At 46.3% G+C, this 15,472-nt stretch overlaps 1 protein-coding gene across 4 annotated transcripts in view; it reads right to left on the bottom strand.

The window, feature by feature from the left end:
- The window catches only part of PBX4 (PBX homeobox 4), a 34,546-nt gene extending 21,174 nt beyond the window's left edge, over nt 1–13,372 (bottom strand). For 2 of the 4 annotated variants that reach the window (XM_036093980.2, XM_036093978.2), the window contains exons 1-2: nt 13,125–13,372; nt 528–601 (exon numbers count right to left, since the gene is read on the bottom strand). In XM_036093980.2, coding sequence (XP_035949873.1) covers nt 528–601; nt 13,125–13,267 — 217 coding nt within the window. In that variant the 5' untranslated portion in view covers nt 13,268–13,372. Of the gene's footprint in view, nt 1–527; nt 602–9,406; nt 9,560–13,124 lie in introns of those variants that run through there. The other 2 variants (XM_036093981.2, XM_036093979.2) reach the window with 2 other exon arrangements.
- Nucleotides 13,373–15,472: the final 2,100 nt, after the last annotated feature.

Here is a 15,472-nt window from a genome sequence, read left to right as displayed (position 1 = left end):
GGAAGCAGGGAGAAGGGTACAGGAGAATGGGCTGTACTATTTTTTAACTTTTCTGCAAATCTAAAATTAAAATAAAGTTTTGTGGGGTTTTTTTTCGTTTTTTTTGTTTTGTTTTGTTTTGTTTTTTAACAAAAGGATTTGCAGTGGCAGAAGCCTCCATGGGGATTACTCTGAATGCTTAAAACAAATAAAACAAAATTGTTATTATTCTATTTTTCTAATTCTATCATCTTTTCCTTTTCTAAAACAACTGAATGCCACAGTGCCTCTTAGGTCTTGCTCAAGAACAATGCAGCTGCTTGTTACTCACTGGCAACAGTATTACTCCAGATACAAACTGCAAAATACAAGGATGTGATACACCAGAGAACAGGCACGGACAAGGCAGAAAGGAAGCATGTGAACCATCCACTGAGGGAGATGTGACAGGCATGACAGTCCACGACACACATCAGGTTGAGCCAGGATCAGAGGGGCGTGGTTGTCATGGTCCTGGACCCACAAAAAATGTCTTCTCAATGGCCTACCTGTCTTTTCCTTGATCTCACAGAGCACACTGAAGAGAGCTGGCTTCATCCGATGGCAATTCAGAGCATGCTTTCTGAAAGAGAAAGCACCAGAAGAGCGTGTTGAAAAAGAGAAGTTATCCTGTCCCCGAGGGTAAAGACCCTTCATATGGACTCTGCCAGTTCTGTTGAAAGTCGCCCTTATGAAGTTATAGTACAAAAGCATTTCATCTGAATTCCATTTTGCAAAATTCAAATGGAGCAATATACAAATACTCAAACTGTTTCCCTTTACATGTAGAATTTTAAACAGTGCAAATTTAAATAATGCAAATAACTCGTCAAGAGCTACGAATTTTCAAGGTCCAGTGATTGATTGATTGATTGATTGATTGATTTTTAAAGATTTTATTTATTTATTTGACAGAGAGAGACACAGCGAGAGAGGGAACACAAGCAGGGGGAGTGGGAGAGGGAGAAGCAGGCTTCCCGCCGAGCAGGGAGCCCGACACCATGAGGTGAAGTTAGACAAGGGGGGCCACCTCAAAGAGCCTTGTCAGTGAGGGGAATGACTCTGGCTTTTGTTTGCCTGTGATGGGAACTGTGATCGGCAGAAGGATAGCCCCCCAAGATGTCCACGTGCTGATTCTCAGAGTAAGTTACAAGGGAAAAAGACCTCTGTGGGTGTGATTAAGGTTAAGGACCCTGAGATTGGGAGATGAGCCTGGATTACCCAGATGGGCCCTATCTAATCACACAAGTCCTTAAAAGTGGACAACTTCTTCCAGCTGTGGTCAGAGAGAGAGACGGTGACCTAGAGTCAGAGACACTACACTGTTGGCTCCAAAGGTGGAGGAAGAAAGTACAAGCCAAGGAATGCAGGTGGCTTCAACAGGCTGGAAAAGGCAAGGAAATGGACTCTTCCCCTATTTCCTTCAGAAGGAAGGCAGTCCTTAGAACATCTTAGAACACCTTGATTTTAGCCCAGGGAGACCCATGTTGGACTTGTACCCTACAAATGGAAGACAATAAATAAATTTGTGTTTTAAGCCGCTAAGTTAGTGGCCATTTGTTACAGTGGCAACAGAAAATCATTACAGGGAGCAATGGGGATTTTACAGAGTAGTTATCACATGATATGAATTGCATTTTTTTAATTAGTGTTGATTTTTTTGATATGTAATTCACATACCATAAAATTCACCCTTAAAAGTATACATAAAATTCAGTGGCTATTAGTAAATTCACGATGTACAACCATTACCACTATCTATTTCTACAACACTCTCCTCACCCTCAGAAGAAACCCTGTTCCCGTCAGCAGTCATTCCCCCTTTCCCCCTCCTCCTCCCACCGAGCAACCACTAATCTTTCTGTCTCTACAGTTTGTCTCTCCTGGACATTTCATACAAATGGAATCACACAGTATGGGTCCTTTTGTGGCTTGCACCTATCCCATAGCATGTTTTCACGGTTCTTACAAGTTGTTGTATACCAGCGCTTCATCCCTTTTTAGGGCCAAATAATATTCCATTGTATGGATATAATTTGTTCATCCATTTATCAGTTGATGGACATTTGGGTTATTTCCACTTTGGGCTATTATGAATAATGCTACTATGAACATTTATGTGGAAGTGTTTGTGTGAGCTCGTGTCTAGGGAGAGCTGCAGAGTCATATGGTAACTGTTTAACTTCCTGAGGAAATGCCAAACTTTTATAAAGTGGCTCTACCATTTTCCATTCCCATCAGCAACTTATGAGGGTTCCAATTTCTCCACATCCTCACCAACACTTGCTATTGTCTTTTTTATTATAGCCACACCAGTGGGTGTGAGATAGTAGCTCATTGTGGTTTTGATTTGCTTTTCTCTAAAGACTAATGACACTAAACATCTTTTCATGTGTTTATTGGCCATTCTTCTTTGGGGAAATGTCTATTTAAATCCTTTGCTCTTGGGCGCCTGGGTGGCTCAGTTGGTTAGGCATCTGCCTTCAGCTCGGGTCATGATTCCAGGGTCCTGGGATTGAGTCCCGCATCGGGCTCCTTGCTCAGCGGGGTGCCTGCTTCTCCCTCAGCCTGCCTCTCCCCCTGCTTGTGTACTCTCTCTGACAATAATTTTTTTAAAAAAATAAATCCTTTCTTTAATGGGGTTATTTGTCTTTTTATTGTTGAGTTGAGGTAAGAGTTCTTTATATATTCTGGATACTAGACTCTAATCAAATACCTATTATATGAGTTGTCTTTTTACTTTGATAGCATCCTTTGAAGCACAGAAGTTTGTTTTTTTTTTTAAGATTTTATTTATTTATTTGACAGAGAGAGACACAGCGAGAGAAGGAACACAAGCAGGGGGAGTGGGAGAGGGAGAAGCAGGCTCCCCGCTGAGCAGGGAGCCCAATGCAGGGCTCGACCCCAGAACCCTGGGATCATGACCTGAGCCGAAGGCAGACGCTTAACGACTGAGCCACCCAGGTGCCCCCAGAATTTTTCATTTTAAAGAAATCCAATTTATCTATTCTTTCTTTTGTTGCTTGTGCTTTAGGCATCATATCTAAGAAACTGTTGTTTAATTCAATGTTACAAAGATTTATGCCTGTGTTTTCTTCTAAGAGTGTTACAGGGTTAGCTCTTACTCTTGGGTATTTGATCCATTTGAGTTAACTTTTGTATATGGTGTTAGGTAAGGGTTCAAATTCATTCTTTTGCATGTGCATATCCAGTTTTTCCAGACCATTCCTTGAAGAGACTATTCCTTCCTCCACTGAATGGTCTTGGTACCCTTGTAGAAAATCAATTGGCCATATATGTATGGGTTTATTCCTGCAACTCAACTCTATCCGTTGATCTACTTGCCTATCTTTAAGTAAATTGCATTTTAATTTTTTTAAAAGATTTTATTTATTTATTTGACAGAGAGAGACACAGCAAGAGAGGGAACACAAGCAGGGGGAGTGGGAGAGGGAGAGGGAGAAGCAGGCTACCCGCCAAGCAGGGAGCCCGATGCGGGGCTCGATCCCAGGGCCCCGGGATCACGACCTGACGCCCAACGACTGAGCCACCCAGGCGGCCCGTGAATTGCATTTTTAAAAGATCACTGTGGCTGCTCTGAGACCAGAATGGAAGGCAAGGGGTGGAACCAGGAACACAGTCTGGAGGCTACTACAGCTGGAATAGTCCAGAAATGCTGCTGGCCTAGCTTAGAGTTATGGTAATAGACATAAAAAGTAGATAGATCTTGGGCCTCCTGGCTGGCTCAGTCAGTGGAGCATTGGACTTGATCTTGACATCCTAAATTTGAGCCCCACATTGGGCATGAAGCCTAGTTTAAAAAAAAGAAAGAAAAAGTAGATAAATCTTTGACTTCACTGATGGAATCAACACGACATTCTAAAAAAGTGGTGTGGGATTTGGGGGGAAAGAGGAGATTCAAGGATAACTACTAGTTTTGGGCCTGAGCAACTAGATGAAAGGAGATACCATTAACTACTATACGGGAGACTGGAAGGCAGCCGGTTTAGGGAAGAAGGGTCTGGAAAGCAGAGCTATGCTTTGATCAGGTTACACTTGAGATACCTATGAGCTATCCAAGAGGAGGTATCAAGTAGGTAGACGGGCACATGGACATGGACTCAAGGTTGGAGATAAGCAATATAAAGATGGGAAGTCCTGGGCATAGAGATGGCACTTTAAGCCACAAGACTTGAGGAAATCACCATAATAGAGTGTAGAGAGGGGTCCATGTCCCAGGCCCAGGCACATGGACTTAAAGAAGTCAAGAAGAGAAGAGCTTACAGAGGAGACTGGGACTGAACTGCCAGTGAGGAGGACCCAAGAAAAACAGTTTCAAGGAGAGAAGAGCAATCTGTGAAAAATGCTTCTTAGAGGCAAAGCAAGACAAGAACCCAGGAGAAACCTTGGACTTAGCAACATGAAGGTCACTGGTGACTCAGCAGAGGAACGAGAAGGTTGGGAGAGAATGGATGGAGGAGGGGAAGTGGAAGCAGCAACCACAAACTCTTTGATATTTGATTATAAAGGAGAGTAAAGAAATGCAGGAGGTGCTAATAGAAAAGGTGTGTATTAAGCAGGTTTTTTATTTTCTGTTTTTTATTTATTTACCATGCTGCCCTCATGTTCACAAGAATTATTACTTCATCTCTGCTAGTCAGCTGGAGCGTTATGGACCTTCTTTTCTGCCTCACAGTCATGTTATGTCTTCCTTCCTTCCTTCTTTCCTTCTTTCATCCTTCCTTCTCCCCCTTCCCCTTTCTTTTAAGTATGCTCCATGCCCAGCAGCGTGGAGCCCAACATGGGGCTTGAACTCCTAACCCTGAGATCAAGACCTGAGCTGAGATCAAGAGTCGGGCACTTAACCGACTAAGTCACCCAGGCAAGTGCAAGACTCTGATGGGTGGCCTGTCCCACCCTGAATTCCTTACTCCCTCCGCTGTTCCCTTTAAAGCATTTACTATGGCTTGCCTGGGCATGAGGAAGGCCTCAACTTACTGTTTTCAGAAACTCCAGGCCCACACTGTACTTGGTATACTAGCTGAGCAAAGACTCACTGAACTGAACTGAAGAAAAGGTAGAAGCTATATATGTCAAACTGGCAGAGAACAGAAACAGAAAGTTTGAAGGCAGAGCTCTGACATTTCTAGACTTAAACTGGAGCAAATAGAGAAGTCAAAAATTGGGGTGAGAACTGCTGGATTCCACCATCAAAGAAGGTAGCAGAAGCCAAGGGAACACAGAGCTCTGCTGGGAGCCCCTCTTCTTGGTCTCTCTTCTAGGGCCAAGGACACAGTGGGTACCCATCCACTCTAGGAATGAGGAGAATTGTTAAGGGGTTTAATAGTACTGCACGAAAGAGAGAAATAAGATCAAAAAAGATAATGGCCAAAGGACACTAGATTTGGGCAGGAGGAAGTTATGCATAAAAGAGAAAAACTGCTTTAGAGTGAAAAAGAACAAGAGCCCTTAAACCACTGGGGGGCTCAATCTGAAAGATAGGCGATAAATGAGTGTCACAAGACATTTCTGAAGAATAGATGGTAGACAGGAGCTAATGACTATTGAGCTTTCTTCTGATCCAGGGTCAATACCTTAGAAAGGTTTGAATACTTTGAGGAGTACTTATACAAGGAACAGAACAAACTTTATGCTCACTCCTTGTTTGGCAAGGAATTCAAGGCCATGCTCCGTTGGACAGCAGCTAAGGCACGCAGTCACCCCATCTGAGTCCCCCTTCGAAGGCTGTGCCCTCCACTCATGCCTGATGGAGCCATGTTGCATGCCTCCATGCTCCCTGCATTACCTGCATACATGCTTGCCCCAGCCTAGAATGCGGTACCTTCTTTTTCTGCCTCGGTAAAGCTTTGCATCCAGATATGGTCATCTCTTTGGGGCATGCTTGTGCCCCCCCTGCCTGACTTCAGCTAGATTCTAGGGTTTTATCATCCACACTCATCTTACTGCCAGGTGGCCTCCCTCGCTCTGACTAATTCCTTATCTGGCTAATTCCTTGTCACACTTTCTCTGGTCCCCATCCCCAACACCATACTCTCCAATGTCTGCCATTCCTGAATCCGTGAGCTTTTGGGAATCATTGTTGTATCCCCGGGCCTGGCACAAAATGAAGTTTTACTGAGTAAATGAGATTAAATCCATGAGAATGAAATTTAAAAAACATCTTCTTTAGCTTTAGCCCAACTGTCCCATCTTCCATAGCACCTGTGATCACCTTCCAGCTCCTGTGAGCAGGAAGTGATGTCATATTCTAGTGAACCCGTGGGAGCTCTGGGAAAGTCAGGGAGGGTGGCAGGTCAGCACCAGTGTTCCAGAGAACACAGCCAAATCTCTATCCAACCACCTCCTAGTTGTCTGACTTCAGGCAAGTTCTTACTCAGGTCCAGTTCTTTATCTAGAAACTCTGTGAAAGGGGCATCTGGGTGGCTCACTCGTTGAGCGTCTGCCTTCGGCTCAGGTCATGATCCCAGGGTCCTGGGATCGAGCCCCGCATCGGGCTCCCTGCTCAGCGGGAAGCCTGCTTCTCCCTCTCCCACTCCCCCTGCTTGTGTTCCCTCTCTCGCTGTGTCTCTCGCTGTCAAATAAATAAATAAAAATCTAAAAAAAAAAAAAAAACCAAAACTCTGTAAAGAACCCCCATTTTCTATGGTTATTGGGAAGTCTAAATGAAGGAAATCATTGTTTTCATCATCATCAACCACTGTGTTCTGACAGGCACTCAGTAACTAACTAAAATGAATGAGGGGTACTTGCTTATTTGTGAAACTTTTCTAAGACACTCTGCATGTTGTTTTACTTAATAAAACCACTTCAAAAGGGATTTTGCTGTGGCTTTAGGAAATTTAAAACCAACAAAATTCAACTCTTAGGAAAAGTACTCCAAAGACAGCAAGACTTTCCTTTGGCACTAGACCAAGCCAAGCTAAGCCAACCCTAAGAGCAAAGTGAAAACCTACAAGCAGGTTAAGAAGAGACTGCTGGCATTAAGTTGACTGGGATCTAACGAACTTCCTTAAAGATGATGAAAAGAAAAATTTCAACTCTGAAATTCTACTTCCCAGGTTTGGACTACTAGACACTATCTTGCTAACACTATCTAGCTTTGGGAAATTCCAAACCATAAATTCCTTCTCTGACTCCCCACATACTTTGAATAGGCACGCTGAAAGCTGAATGCTCACTGACAGAACTGGAATACTAAATATGGGGATACAGACCTTTAGAAAAGGGGCACACCATTCAGTTGACAGTTTACACCTTGCCACTTGGGTAAGTTCTAAGGCCAAAATTAAATAATCTCCTTTTATTTATTATTCATTTTTTTAAAAAGATTTTATTTATTTATTTGACACACAGAGAGTGAGAGAGCACAAGCAGGGGGAGCAGCAGAGGGAGGGGAGAAGTAAGCTCTCCGCTGAGCAGGGAGCCCGATGTGGGGCTCGATCCCAGGACTCCGGGATCATGACCTGAGCTGAAGGCAAATGCTTAACCGACTGAGCCACTCAGGTACCCCTAAAGTATCTCCTTTTAATAATCAGAATTTAGTCTATATTACAGACAATGCCAATATGTAAAATACTGGAGGAATTAAGAAAGTCATGCAAATTTCTACTAGGAGAAAATACCTAACATATCGCATATGAAAAAATCAAATTAAAAAAGAAATTCAGAGAAATCTTTTCTTCCTAAGAAAAGCTATGAAGGCCCTTAATTGTAGTACCTGTTATGTTGTCTAAAAGCCAACTTCTGAATATAATCTTTTTAGTTTCTTTTTTTTAAAGATTTTTAAAATTTATTTATTTGACAGAGAAAGAGAGAGAGAGCACAAGCAGGGGAAGCAGCAGAGGGAGAGGGAGAAGCAGGCTCCCCTCTAAGCAAGGAGCCCAATGTGGGGCTCGATCCCAGGACCCTGGGATCATGACCTGAGCCGAAGGCAGACACTTTAACTGACTGAGCCACCCAGGCACCCAGAATTTTTTTAGTTTCAAGTACACCACCCCATATACCACATTACTTGCTCTTAAACAGATATGATAGTGGCCATTCTCCATCATCCCTTTATTCACTATATATAAAGGGTTTTTTTGCCCTAAAACCTATTCTCATTCCCCAGCAGTCATTTTCTTTCTTTTTTTTTTTTTTAAAGATTTTATTTATTTATTTGAGAGAGAGAATGAGATAGAGAGAGAGAGCATGAGACGGGGGAGGGTCAGAGGGCGAAGCAGGCTCCCCGCTGAGCAGGGAGCCCGATGCGGGACTCGATCCCGGGACTCCAGGATCATGACCTGAGCCGAAGGCAGTCGCTTAACCAACTGAGCCACCCAGGCGCCCCCAGCGGTCATTTTCTATTGCACTCAAGTTCTACAAACACAAATTTGGGCTGTGGTTTCATAGACGCTATAAAGGAAATACAGAAACAACCCTGGAACTTCCACAGCCTGATATCCTTGGATTGAAAACGTAAACAGACCCTGAAACAACAGGGTCTGATGGCCCCAAAGCAAGATTTTCATTAAGAGAAAAAAAATAAACTATTTTCTGAATTTTATTTGTTCATTTCTAATTTTCTTCTATATTAAGTAGGCAAAACAATGCTAATATGTGACCCTTGTGATTAATTTAAAATCCATTATGCCTACAAACATAACTTAGGCTCCAAAATAACTTTCATTTGTCAGATTAATCAACTACTAGGTAAACTAATTCATGAAAATTGAAATAAATGGGATGCTATTATCTCCACTTTTTTTTTTTTTTAAAGGTTTTATTTATTTATTTGAGAGAGAGAGAATGAGAGAGAACACATGAGAGGGGGGAGGGTCAGAGGGAGAAGCAGACTCCCCGCTGAGCAGGGAGCCCGATGCGGGACTCAATCCAGGGACTCCAGGATCATGACCTGAGCCGAAGGCAGTCGCTTAACCAACTGAGCCACCCAGGCGCCCCTATTATCTCCACTTTTGACAGCCTGACCTCTCCAAGTGTGGTTTGGGATCAGCAGCATTGGCACCCTTGGGAGCCTGTTAGAAACACGGATTATTGGGCCTCCTTGGGACCTGCTACATCAGAACTTGCATTGCAATAAGATTCCCACAGAAATTTGCTGTATGTCCAGCCAGAAACGTTCTCTATCTGTGCTAATATGGTAGCCACTAGTCACATGTGGCTACTGAGCATTTGAAATGTAGCTAGTGCAACTGAGTAACTGAGTATTTAATTTTAATTCATTTTAATTTAAAAAGACATATAGTGAATGGCTACCACATTGAACAGTACAGCTCTCTAGTGAATCAGTTTGTACCTGTAAGCAAAGGGTCAAGAAGTGACCACTACAGCCAAATCTGCTAATCCAGCAACACACAGCACAACTCACCTGTCGTTCCAACATGCAGAACGACTTGAAGAAAGACCAGTCCTCTTCAGCTGCTCTCCCAGAACATCAGGTATGGAGCATGGATCTCCAGATGATACTGTGACCATTCTGCTTCCTTTCTCAATCAGGTTTCCAAAATTTACCCCTCAGCTCTAGAGTTTCCATACTGATTTCTTTGAAATCTTACTACTGGACCAAAAAAATGAGTCCACCAGCCTTTGATGAGAGAGCTTCCAGGCTGTGGGGCACCTGAGGCCTGAGGATCCTCAAGGGTACAGTACATGAACACACTGTTAGCAGTGGGAGTGGGGGAGGGCCCAGAGCTTGCAACAGATTTTTATGACCCAAACACTGGTTAAGAACCCTGGGAGGAAGGAAGAATTCTGGCGCCTGACAGTCTTGACAGAGGGCCCTCAACCCTGTCTAATAACCCTCATAAACCCCTCATAAAGGTAGTCAAAGAAGCAAATGAAATAAACTATGTAGAAACTGTAAAATGTTGTAAAATTTATTATTATAAAAAAACAAGGCTATACATGATAGAGCAAAATATTCAGACAATCCCTGGCAAATGAGATAAAATTTTCTGCCTTATCCGTCTCACAGAAGAAATGAATAAGCACATCATCAGTGAACGGTTCCAAATCAGAAAACACAGAATGTACCTTCTCCAGGAAGAGCTTAGGGTATAGCTGAAGTTCAGAAGATCATTAAAAAAGACTGGTTATCTCTCACAAAGGAAGTCTCCAGCTGACTTGGGCTGAATCTAAACTAGGCGGTGTATTCCAAAGACCCTTACAGTCCACTATCTGTGTAGTCCAAAGGAAAAACAATATACAGTTCACTATTCCAAGACAATTCAGCTATAATGACAAAATGAATAATGCACAAGCACTTGGAGCTGCCTTCCAAATAATGCAGAAAGGTGTAAGTAAGAATTCTGGTTTAAGGAGAGTAGGTGTGCTTTCCCTCTTTAAACACACTTACAGTGACAAAATAGTTTGAAAGGTCCTTGCATGCGAGATGAAAAACTCCTTCTTGCTAGACAGTTGAGCTAAACTGACTCCAGGGGCTACGAGGGGTTCAGCAGGTGCACCGAGAGAGAGGGCAGGGTCAGAAAGACTTGCAAAAGCCTCACCCAGTTGATTGATCAGGACAGACACAATCTGCTTCCCCTCCCAGGTTGATAACCTACCAGGCTGCAGAGTTTACTATGAGGAAAAGACCCACCCAAGCTATTTGCTCCAGAGTAAAGTGATCCCTGTGAGGACTGAAGACTGCTGTCTGGACTTGGGTGACTTTTAGGGCCTTGAGTTCAGACTGTTGTCTGGACTTGGGTGACTTTTAGGGCTATATCCAAAGAAGTGGGGCAGATCTGAAGCTTCTAAGTCTCAAAATAAAAGACCCAGGGGCCTTTCTACCTCAGAAAGAAACCAGGAAACACCTAACAACCATGTTGTCATGCATATATAATGTCCCACTACTCAATTTCCTAGCCTTAAAAGAAAAAAAAAAAGCTATCTTCAAGAATAGCAAGAAAGACGTGACTGACTGTACACCATTCTAAAGCCCATCTAGGGGAGGTCTGGACTGCTATAAGAAAACAAGTGTAGCCTTGGGGCTGTAATGGGGTGACAAATGCTTGAGGAAGGCCACACTTGAGCAGAGCTCACTCCTTAAGCAGCTCCCTATCTAGAACAGAAGGAACTCGGAGAACTCCACAAACACTCAAAGCACTGCCTCTTGTGGTTCCTGTGTGTGAAGAGCCCACTTTCCCCTCCTTGGCTCCTCCTAAACCTTCCAGAATCTTTAGTGCCACAAACTTTACTATATGCTAGGTGCCACGCATTGTGCACAGCCCTGGGAATACAAAGGAAAATAGGACAAAGCCCCTGCTCTCAGACTAGTCTAGCAGACAGGGCATCACACAAGGGCACCCTCTCCTGGCCCATCTCTTTTTTTCTGCCGGTGCCAGGAATCACCTCTACTCAGCACACACCTGTTATGACAGCTATTTATAAATTAGTCTCCCACACATTCCCACTTCTCAATGAGCTCTGAGAGGGCAGAGAACATCTTAGCCATCTTGGTTTCTCTAGCACCTAGCACAGTGCTCCAACAAGTAGAATGAACATAGTAAGGGAGGAGGGGGATAACACTCTTAACTTTTCAGATAGAGGCTATGAAACTGCAGAGAGTGGATAGTCCACTAGAAGCAAAAGAAAGTTTGAAGAACAAATGCATGCTGAATCCACCTTTTCTTTGTCTCCTCCTTCCTGTGACTGCTGCTCACTTGGCTTTGGCATAACCCCACCTCCCTAAAGGGCTCTAGTGACTGCACAAGTCCACACAACCACACTCTGGTCCCATCCCCAGGGGTCATCCTTCACCCCCAAACAGGCCTCATTCAACAAGGCCTCATCCTCCAAAAGGACTTCAGTCCTTTCCTATTTTCTAATAATTTGAGCAGACCCCAAACACAATGGATTGCCTTGTGAAGCAGATTCTACCATTCCTGGCTGGATGACAAGTGGTGGGTAGAGGTAGGTAAGACAGGTCGTCTTTTTTTTTTTTTTTTTAAGATTAAAAAAAATTATTCATTTGACAGAGAGAGAGCACAAGCCGGGGGAACAGCAGGCAGAGAAAGAGGAAGAAGCAGGCTTCCCGCTGAGCAAGGAGCCCGATGCGGGGCTCCATCCCAGGACCCTGGGATCATGACCTGAAGTGAAGGCAGTCACTTAACCGACTGAGCCACCCAGGTGCCCCAGGAAAGGTTGTCTTAAAACTGCTTTGATTCTTCTCACTGCAATTGAAATAAAATCCAAACTCCTTCCTGAGACTTGTGGGCCCCGTGTGGTCTGGTTCCAACCTCTCTCCAAATTGAACTCAGGACTTTAAGTCTCTGGCTCTGCTTTCTTCCAGCTCTTTCCCACCTCGGGGCCTCTGAAAGTGCTGTGTTCTCTACATCTGACTTCCCACAGCATGCTATTCCTTTTCTTCGAGGTTTTCTCACAATGTGTACTTAGTTTTTGCTACTTACTTTCTCTCCCTCTAACTATGAGCTTGAGAGCAGGGACTATGTCAGCACCCAGCTGGGTGTCCCCCACATAGTGTCTAATAAATATTTGCTCAGTTAACAAAAAGGCAGCTCTCCATCCTTCCACCCAGCTCCCCCACTAACTTCTCCTGATGGTTCACACACCAAATCACCCCCATCTCCTCATTCCTGAGTCCCACTGCCCACAACTCACTCTCCATTATCTGCCCTCAAAACTTCCCACCTCAGAAGTCCCACTAATGCATCCATTTAGCTGTCCATCCCTCACAAATCCCATCTCTCAGCCCTTACAGCCCCCTGCTCTCCTCTTACCCCTTACATTCCATAAACCCCGAAACCGCCTTTCACCATACACCTCCCCATCCACACACTCCCCTTAAACCCATTCCTCTCGCCCCAGGATGGGCCCCTAAAACCCATCACCCGCTGCTTGCCCCATAAGCCTTTCAATCCGTCGCATTTGACCTCATAAATCTCCTCGGCCTCAGAAACCCCCTTCAGTCCTCCCCGAGCCCCCACATCTCCCCTCCCCGCTCCCCGCCCACAGACGCACCCCCCCCACCCCTCGGGCCCCCTGCCAACTTGGCCCTGGCCCCTGGGCCCGCCCCCTTCTCTGCCGCGACTTTGGGGGGCCCCGCCCCCATCGAGCCCGCGCAGCACCTGGCCTGCGCCTCTTCCAGGCTCTGGTCGGTGATGGCCATGATCTGCTGCAGGACCTCGCCTGTGTCGGGGCCCGGAGGGGGCCCGGGCGGCGGGCGGCGCGGGGCCGGGGGAGGCGGCGCGGGGCGCTGCGGGGAGTCCATGGGCGGTGGGGCCGGGAAAGCGCTGAGGGGGATCCGCCGGGCCTGGAGCGCTCACAAGGGCGCCGCAGCCAAGCCCCGCCACTCGCGCGCTGCGCGCGCGCGCCCCAACCCCCACCCCTCGCCACCGCTTCCAGCCAACCGCCGCCAGCCAGGAGGCCGCGCCCCGCCCATGGGCACGCCCCACTGTCTCCGCCAGCCAACTGCCGCCGCCCGGGCCGCCGCGCACCGCCCACAGACACGCCCCTAACAGCCCCTTTCAACGACCCAGGACTCGGTTGGGAGTTGCCGAGGCAACAGCTCTTCGCACCCACACCCTCCTCCTTCCACCCCCGTATCTCCTCCTCCCTCACCTGCTCAGAGCAATGATTCCTGCTTAGAGACCTTAATCCTTCTTAGGGCCCCTCACATCTCCTCACAGCCCCCACACCTCCTCAGAGAGGTCCCGCATTTCCTCAGAGACGCTCAAGTCTCCTCAGAGAACCCCCCATCTCCTCAGCGCCCTCTACTCCCCACCAGAGCTCCCACTCCTCCTGAGCCCCCATTCCTCCTTAGAGCCTTCACTCCTCACAGGTTTCCATTCTTCCTCAGTGTCCCCATATCTCAAATCCCCCCACCTCCCCTGGAACCCACACATCTCTTCCGAATCCCCACTTCTCAGAGTACCCCACTCTTCCTTCAAGCCACCCCTTCCTTCTCAGAGATCCGATTCTCAGATCCCCACCAACACCCACCATTCATCTCCAGAAGCCTTGAGTCCCAGACCCCTCCTCAGTCCCCTAATGGTCACCTCAGTCTCAGCCCCATCAGATGGGTCACTAGGGCTCCCAGCCTCCCGGCCCTTCCCCTTGGAGCTTTCCACGAGGTGTGCAGGTGTGTGCGGTGATGGTGGCTGAGTGATTTTCTCAGCTGCACAAATCAATTCTCCTTTCAAGGTCCGGCTTATAAATGACCTCGGTTTTATTCATTCTCTCCATTTACCGCAATCTGGACCTAGAATACCCAAGCACGTGGTCACTGAACTACTGAAGGATGCTTCCTGAGGGTCTCCTCTGAGGTGTACCCCAAGTAAGAGTGAATCTCCACAGGTCTTTATTTCTAGCCATTAGAACTCACGGCGTCAGAGAAGGATCGTCCTGTGAGAGAAAAGGAACGGACTGGACGTGAATCACTTCTGCAAAGTCATTGGGACCTGCTGGAGCCTGTTTGCTTTGAGGGCAGATGCCAGATGCAGGCTCATAAAGAGTCCTCAGCCTCTCTGGGAACCCTTCAGGGCAGGGCCCATCTTCTTCCCTTTGCTGCTGGAGAGGAAACTCAAAACATCTGGGGTGATTGGATTGGAGGACTCCAAAAAAAAAGACAGCAGCGAATGGAAATGAGTGATGTGGGCCAGTGTTAGGAACCACTTCGAAAGCTCCCTGATTAAGGAAACCCAACACTGGGCCCCAGTAAGAGGAAGTACTAGAACGTGTGGGGCCCATGGAGAGCTGTTGCCCTGCGCAAAACTTCAGCCCTGCACAGGAAGCCTAAAAGTTGTGGGTAATTTTGGTGTTCTTCAGAGAACAGTGGTGGGGGCATGGGGCTGAAAGCTTTAGGGGCCAAAGCTTGAAGGGCGGAGAGACCTACAAGGGAGGGAAAAACCAATGCGACAAGATGCCAAAGGAGACCAGAGGAGTGTGGGTTAGAACCTGGGGGAAGCTGATGTAAGAGCAAGTGAAACACAGAGCTGCTTTTGGGAGGACTTCGTGTCCTCACCCCATAGGAATTGGCTTTGGCACCCAAAGTGTCTGTCTGTCCGGTAGGCCTGGAGCTCCACAGAGGTAAGGACTGCATCTTTCATGGTCCTATGCCCAGGCCCATGGTGTACAGGGCTCACTTGGGTCACCATCTCTGGAGATTCTGGCCTCAGGCCCTGGAAGTCTTGCTGTCCATCTTGGATCCTGAAGTACCCAGCAACCCAGTTCATTCTTGCCTCCACACAGAGCTGTCTTAGGGCAGGGGAGGTTTTCTCCAAGGGAAACCTAGCCCCATTTAATGTAGAAGGACTTCGATGTTTTTGGTTCTTCCACGATGTGTACTTTAGTGGTTTAAGAATTTGGCCTCTAATGGGAGGCCTAAGTCCACATTCTAGCTGTTATTTAGCATGTGAACCTTGAGTAGAGCTATAACCCTGTCTCCTCCCTGGTGAAGTGGAAGCAGAGAATCCAG

Source organism: Halichoerus grypus, chromosome 1 (genome assembly GCF_964656455.1).
Source record: "Halichoerus grypus chromosome 1, mHalGry1.hap1.1, whole genome shotgun sequence".
NCBI lineage: Eukaryota > Metazoa > Chordata > Mammalia > Carnivora > Phocidae > Halichoerus > Halichoerus grypus.
The sequence above is the reverse complement of the archived record's forward strand: the minus strand, read 5'-3'. Positions and strand labels throughout refer to the sequence as shown.